This window comes from Austrofundulus limnaeus, unplaced genomic scaffold, assembly GCF_001266775.1.
Source record: "Austrofundulus limnaeus strain Quisiro unplaced genomic scaffold, Austrofundulus_limnaeus-1.0 Scaffold22, whole genome shotgun sequence".
Classification (NCBI taxonomy): domain Eukaryota; kingdom Metazoa; phylum Chordata; class Actinopteri; order Cyprinodontiformes; family Rivulidae; genus Austrofundulus; species Austrofundulus limnaeus.
In genome coordinates, this window is record NW_013952424.1 from 2,890,543 (window position 1) to 2,897,907 (window position 7,365).

The following is a 7,365-nucleotide window of genomic DNA, read 5'->3' on the forward strand; positions in this document are numbered from 1 at the left end:
ATTGTTACTAATTTGTGTCATTTATTAGTTGCCATGACAAAATGCTAATCACCATTATTACTTTATTACTAATTATTTGCTGAATATTTTATATTTAAATCATAGTGATTTGAGTTAATAATCAAGTGTTGATTACTGATTGAACTGAGTTAATAAAAAACCTTTATAAAAGAAAGTTGGAGAAGTCCTAAAATTTATTCATTTATGAACACATTGACGCTTTAATTGCTGTATGTATTAATTAAAGGGAAGTTATAACTATTATTAATAACTATTAAGTAATTCATTAGTTTCCCATTAGAAATGGGTGAAAATATTTATTATTTGTTTCCCTTATTTTCTAATTTTATACCATAAAATGGACTATACTTAGTTATATATACTTAGTTGAACTTTATTTTCAACTATAAGATTTGTTAATATAAATATGTAATTTTCTCAGTTTGCGTTGGTATGCAGACTTTCTTCACTCATCACATTTTTAGCTTCATTACTTCTCAATAAAAGATTAATGTCACCACAATAAAATATAAAGATAATATATGGCCCAACAAATTGATTTAATTTACATATTACTGCCCATTTCCACATYAATCTAAACCATTTACTGCCACATGTTACTGACAGTCTTCACAGGGTTGGAATCGACTCAAAACACAAGGCGAGCTAAAAATAGAAATTCAATTTTAGTTCAGTGAACCCTCTCCAGTTTTACGGCATATTTACTGCACCCCATTGGTTCAGTAGGCTATAGTTGCACGCTGGAAGCCCACAAAAATTGGCCCGGCCACCTTTTTATGATGGTGATTCCTGCAGTGGCGTCGGCTTTCCCCCAATCAGCTACTCACCCAGTCAGAGGAAATTAAAACCTCTCGGTTAATTAAACACATTCAATCCCCGCCTTTTCAATGAAAAAGCCATAATACTGACATAAAGAGAGAGAGGGGATTATGTAGATAAAACTGGCTGTGGATGAAGGTCGTTTCTCCTCAAGAAAATACATTTTGGACCAGACTGAGACAAAACTAGTCAGTTTTCTTTGAAGGAATGTAACAGTGAGCTGGAATGAAACAATATTTAGAAATCTAGTGAAACAYGTTTATGAGGTCAGCAGTCTGTCTTAGCAATATAACAATCAGCTGAGGAAGCCATTTCATTTTGCTCACTTTGGAAAATAATTAGTGAAACATCACCTGACATGAGGTACTACATTTTGATTTTTCTTCACAAAATCTTTCACAGTGCCCCAAGGATCAGTATTAGGCCCCCTGCTGTTTAGTGTTTGTATTGATGATCTTATTGTCATTTTGCCTGAGGTTAATATTCAAACGTATGCAGACGATGCTGTCATATATCCATACCAAATCAGAACGCTGCATCTGTACTCCAGAGCACAATGGAAAAAATTGCAGAGTGGATGACACGTTCATGTTTTAACATTGAAACTTAATAAAACTAACAGAGGTACATAAAGTACTTGAAAGAAATAACTAGGTAAAATWAAAAATACCTTAACAGGAAATGATTTAACTTGAAACCATTTTCACACGGGGTTAAATTCTTACTACTGCATTTAACAATCAACCAACAAAAACCTAAACGTACTGAATCATAAAAGCAACAGTTACTGTATAAATCTCGTTTTACACTTAATATTTTGGTGCAACTCTCAGTATAACAAGTTTCTTTGTTGACATTCAGCCTTTTCCCTGAAACGACAGCTATTAAATCAAGAACTTACTTTTTTTTTGTTTCTTGCTGCTCGGCTTTAAAAGGCGAGTGCAATGGTAAGTCATCCAAACTCCACACTAGTGAACACTACAGCAGCAACAAAATGGAGAAGAAATCAAACGACATGTAGAGTATTTATTCGAGTTTTGTCCATCTATGATTTTCACTCAGAGAAACAAAAGAATATCCCAGTGATAAAGTCAAAAAGAAACATTTGCAGTAAAAAAAAAAAAAGCCTAAAGCTGTATTACCAATAATCCCAATCATTTAAAGACTTGATTCCTTAGTGTCCACAGTCTGTGCAGCCTCTGTGCTGTCCTCATGCGTCTCCATGTGTTTCTTCAGCTTAGCGACTGATGTGAACGTCTCCCTGCACCTCTCACATGACGGCTTGCCCCTCTTTAATCCAGAGTGCCTGTGTTTGTGTCGCGCCAGCTCCGACGAGCTCTTGAAGCGGAGCTCGCACACGTCGCAGGGGTACGGCCGCTCCCCCGTGTGGACCCTCTGGTGCAGCTGGGCCTCGCTGAGGGTGAGAAAGGACTTATCGCAGTGTCCGCAGGGGAACGGCCTCTCTCCTGTGTGGATGAGGTTGTGCCTGGTCAGCGCGTACGGTTTGGTGAAGCCCTTGCCGCAGTAGGYGCACGGGTACGGGCGGGCGCCGCTGTGCGAGGCGATGTGCTCCCGCTGAGTCCTTTTGCTCTTGAACCGTTTGTCGCACTGAGGGCAGGCGTAGGGCCTGTCGTCCACGTGCGATCTGTGATGTTTTAAAAGCTCTCCCTGCGATAAAAAGCCCTTCCCGCATTGCGAACAGAGGAACGGTTTCTCCCCGGTGTGCATCCTCTCGTGCCGGGCCAACACGGACACCAGGGTGAACCTCTTGGAGCAGTGGGCGCACTGGTAAGGCCGCTCGCCCGTGTGAACCCGGAGGTGTTTCACGAGCATGAAGCACACCGAGAACCGCTTGTTGCACTGGTTGCACTGGTGCGGTCGCTCCCCGGTGTGGACGGACAGGTGCCGCTTCACGTCGGACCTGCGAGTGTACGTCTTCTCGCAGTGCGGGCACTTRAACTGCCGCTTCACCTGGTGCGCCTTCCTGTGCTGGGAACGCGCGAGCAGCGTGTCGAAGCCTTCGCCGCACTGTTGGCAGTGGTAGCGTTTGGCGGCGACGTGGGACTTCCTGTGCTCCAGTAGCTCGGCGGCAGTGGGGAAGCTCCGGCTACAGATGGAGCAGATCTGAGGGAGCTGACTCTCCTCCGAGTGGCTCTTCTTGTGGTGGACGGTCAGCCCCCGCAGATTGGCGAAGGAGCTCCCACACAGCTGACAGGAGAAGGAGATGGTCACGCCGTGATGTTTGCTCTCGTGCTTGGCCAGATCCCAGGAGTGCTGGAAGGTCCTCTCACACTGCGAGCAGTGAAAGGGTCTCTCTCCGGTGTGWATGAGCTGGTGTCTTCTCACGTCTGACGTMCGAGTGAACCCCTTGCCACAGGTTTCACAGGTTAAAGACTTGTGTTTGCCGCGAGTCGGAGAAACAGGAGYTTCACCTTCACGACGTAGCTGCTCTGCGTTGCCTTTGGGGAAAAGTTTGATCGATGTGAATACTTTGTCAGCGTTCGAGGGACATGGCGTGAATTTGCCACCTGAGAAACTCCGGTAGACTTCAGAGGGAACATTTTGCAAGTGGAAGTGAGGGGGACTGTTGTCATCTGAGCTGTGGAAAGGACACTGCGAGCAGGTGAAGATGATGGATACGGTTTCATCTGACTCTCCTGCAAACGAAAGGAAAGAATTAACAAAATCCAAGTTTCACCTTAAGAGATTAAGATGCTTCACCTCACCTTTGTCTGTCCCTTTGAYGGCTATTACAGACGGTGCAACTGACACATCTGCTGCGTTCCTGAAGAAACAAAACCTTATTAAAAATGTGAAATCTCATGTTTGATTTAATGAACAGTTTAAATTAAATATTTTATGAACCTTTTTACTCTCATAGATATCCAGTAAATAAGCTTAAAAATGGCAGACGTGGATAAAAATATGCATGTTTTTGTTGTATAAATTAAATTAAATTAATTTTAAAAGGCTAACTTTAACATATGGGGTAAAAAGAGCATAACATACGTTTTTGATTCTTCACCACTTTCTCTTGCAGATCTTGTGACTTTCCACACCTCCTGACATTTTGGCAAAGATGTAGTTTGTGGACATGTGACATTTGGCGTTTCTTTCACAGCGACCGACTCACAGTTYTGCTCTGTACACACGTCTGTGTTTGCCTCGGCAGCTTCTGGTTGAAAACTTTGCAGCACCTCTGTCTCGCTCCCCGTTTCGAGATTTTCATTCGTCTGTCGTCCCTTTGGCTCACTTCCTGGACCGAGCTCATGGCTCGGAGCACTGCTTCCTGCCTGCACATCTGGACCCAGGCTCTCCTTCCTTAACGCAAACGTTTTCGCCAGCGTTTCCAGAGCTCTMGCCACACCAGCTGTTTCACTCGTTTCCAAAGCCCGCACGCTTGCAGCCTCTTCCCCAGCAGCGTTGTCGGACACTATCTCTTCTTCATAACAGTCTGTCTGAAGCTGGACCTCAGAGGACGCCATCACGTCCTCACCCGCCTCGGACGCTTGGACTTCCACTTCGGTGCAAAAGGCTACAACGCTGTAATGGTCCAGCCCGGCGAGAGTGAGAGGGGCTAATGTGTTAGCGTAGTTATGAATGGATTCCTGCTCGATGGATAAGCTTGTCTTTTGTGAAGGAGGAACTGATAACGCGGTCATGATRCAGCTCCCAATGGTGGAAGAGGGCCTGTCTGCGAAGAAACAAAACACGACTAAACAAAACACAAGCAGTGTTTTCAGAAACACCTGGTGGTTGGATTAAARCTTACACGTCGTCTTCAGTAGTCCTAGGTTTTTGTAGTACTTAAAGATGGATCCCAGCTCCTCCGGTGACGACAGAACACATTCCTCCAAAGCTGAAGGAGCAGAGGCGAGCCAGGCAGCTGTCTGCAAGACGAGGGCARCTGATCTCAAAGTTCAACACGTAAAATAATCTGAAAGAGTCAATAAATACCTGCTTCAGGTCAGGTCCTGGGAGCATCTTTTCCAGCTTTGACAGCAGCTCCCACAATAACACCTGCAGCGCTGCATCATACTGTGGACCATATGCAACAGRGAACACCTGCTGCAACAGATAAATKACCTTTTAACCCTTTAGTTTTCATGCGAACGAGCTGATAAATAAACTGTGCCTCACCTGAAAGAAATACGCTCGTTCAGTTGGGTCATTCAGCAAACTCTGGACAAGAGCAATGAAAGTGTACTCTGTTGTTTTCACCTCTTTATCCACAGACTAAAACAAAACAGACTGTATTAAACAGAGACGTGTTACGTTATAGATATATTTAAGCTGTGTTCCTTTAGTGTACATACATCTGCGTTTGAACTGGTAATAGGGAATCTCTCCAAGTGGCTCTTGATTTCGTTAAAATCAACATCTCCTCGAGCCGAACCTTTGCAGAGCTCTAAAATCAACTGAAAACACCAGAAGAAGAAAAAAGTTACTACAGAGGCAGTACAGCAACATAAACATCATTTCATGTAACACAAACTGCTGTTCACCCTGGCTCTTAGTCCAAGAATGAGCTGTGCCCTCTGTCTGTGGTTGATCACACCAGGAACCGCCTCCGTCACCACGGACACAAACTCCTGCAGCCTCCCATAATTCATCACGTCTTTCTGCTTGGCCACGTGCCACATAGTAGCAGACAGGAACTGCAACGGAGGCACCAGGAGGCGAAGGGACGACACAGGCGGGATGGGGTCTGAAACTGAAAGGTGAAATGAATGAATGAATGAATGAATGAATGAATGAATGAATGAATGAATGAATGAATGAATAAATAAATAAATAAATAAATAAAAGTTGCAGAGTGAGGAGTGTTCTCTAGAGGGCAGCAGTGAGGCAAAAACATTGCAGATAAACTGAACTGCAATAATAAACAACTTTAAAAATAAAATTGTACATTTCCCTGTGCTTAGATATTATTATTATATTATATTTAAACAAAGTAATCTGARCAATAAAACAATATATTACAACAAAATAACTTATTAGTTTATATTATGTGTTCAATATTGCTACAGCCTTTTGAATTGGTATAAATGCTGGATAAGCTTATCATTATAAACGTGAAAATTCATAAAAATTTAAGCAACTGTAATTAAAATCGCAAAGACTTAACATGTAATATTTGACAATGTAAAATATATTCTAAATGTAGTTATAGYAAAGTAATTTCTATTTTGAATAAACTTCAGTCTGCTGAAGAGTATGATTCCTTTAAGTAGACGGAGCCCATTCACTGAGTTAGTACTAAAAACTCAATTTGAATCAAATCTAACCAAGAGAAAATGGTTAATTCACGTACCCYTTATATTTTCATTAGTACTGAGGAGCTCCATTGGTGTGTCGCGCCTTTTTAACCGGTAAAAATTAAGGATTCTGTTGTTTAATGTCGAGGTCTGCGCTAACAGGACGCAAGCATCGCTTCCTTAACTCTCCTCCGACGTTTCCGGTTTTCAGAATAAAAGTCTAAAGCAAGCTTAGGAAATCAAGTTACATGTTYAAAAGGACAGCACGCCTATAGAAATATGCAGCAGGGCCGAGCGCAAATCGTGACACCGAAATATGAATAGAAGTGTTTATTCTAATGTATTTTCTGAGAGTACGCCAATTTGATTTRAAAATGAAATACAGCCATCAGATTAAAACTAAATGATACCGAAAACACCATAGATATGTTGRTAGTAGTGATACAGAAACAGAGACTCTCTGAATTACTGAATTATTATGAAGAAATTATKTAGAAATAATATTTTTTGAAACATTAAGACTATTATGTTTGGCGCCATCTGCTGGCTAAACTATATTACAGCTGCATGAAATGAAGGGATGATTTGTGTCCATGTTGTGTTTAATTTTGTTAATCAAATGGTAATTGAATATTCATCATTGAGACATTTTCTTTTTTACTCAAACGGCTTCAAATTAAATACTTTCTTTTACCTGCAAAGTCTTATATTTAGACCTGTGCACTATACATTTAACGCAAGTTGCGGTGTTTATTTTTTTCTTCTTAAATTTATTCAGAAGAAAAAGATGAACGTTCGATTCATGTAGGTAAAATTTCTGACAATTAAAACAAAATATTCCCATTGACAATCCTCATGATCACATCTTCAACTTATTTTTAAAACTAATTTTTTTGTAAGGAAATTTAAAATATGTTTAAGCTTTTATATTTTTGTAAAATTTCTAACACTATGTTATTTGATTTGTATTTTACCTGGGGCTGTGAAATTAATTGAGTTAACTCGTATTGATTAATTTTAGTGCTGGTCATAGATTTAAAATTTTAATCGCGATTAATCTAAGTTTACTATGGCTGAATATGCAGGTTTGTGTATTGCAATGCACTCAGTGCATGCCAGGTCATGTTTGTAAATGAGAAGAGATTCTCAAACAGTTTACCTGGATAAATAAAGGTTAAATATTTTAAAAAAAAAAAACTTCAGGTGTGACATATTATGTACAGTTTTTTTTCTTTTTGTCTTCTTATGGCTTATTTTATTTTATTTA

At 40.8% G+C, this 7,365-nt stretch overlaps 1 protein-coding gene across 2 annotated transcripts; it reads right to left on the bottom strand.

The window, feature by feature from the left end:
* Positions 1-1,846: 1,846 nt before the first annotated feature.
* Positions 1,847-6,286, bottom strand: LOC106514800 (zinc finger protein 184). Of its 2 annotated transcripts, none has more exons than XM_014004239.1 (9): positions 6,155-6,286; positions 5,346-5,554; positions 5,157-5,258; positions 4,981-5,076; positions 4,798-4,905; positions 4,613-4,730; positions 3,850-4,534; positions 3,567-3,625; positions 1,847-3,497 (listed from the first exon to the last, which is right to left on the bottom strand). In XM_014004239.1, the coding sequence occupies exons 1-9, from the start codon at positions 6,186-6,188 to the stop codon at positions 1,999-2,001; spliced, it is 2,910 nt and encodes a 969-aa protein (XP_013859693.1). In that variant the 5' UTR covers positions 6,189-6,286; the 3' UTR covers positions 1,847-1,998. The 2 variants fall into 2 exon arrangements, with proteins under 2 accessions (XP_013859693.1, XP_013859692.1); XM_014004238.1 differs by having other exon boundaries at positions 4,798-4,908.
* Positions 6,287-7,365: the final 1,079 nt, after the last annotated feature.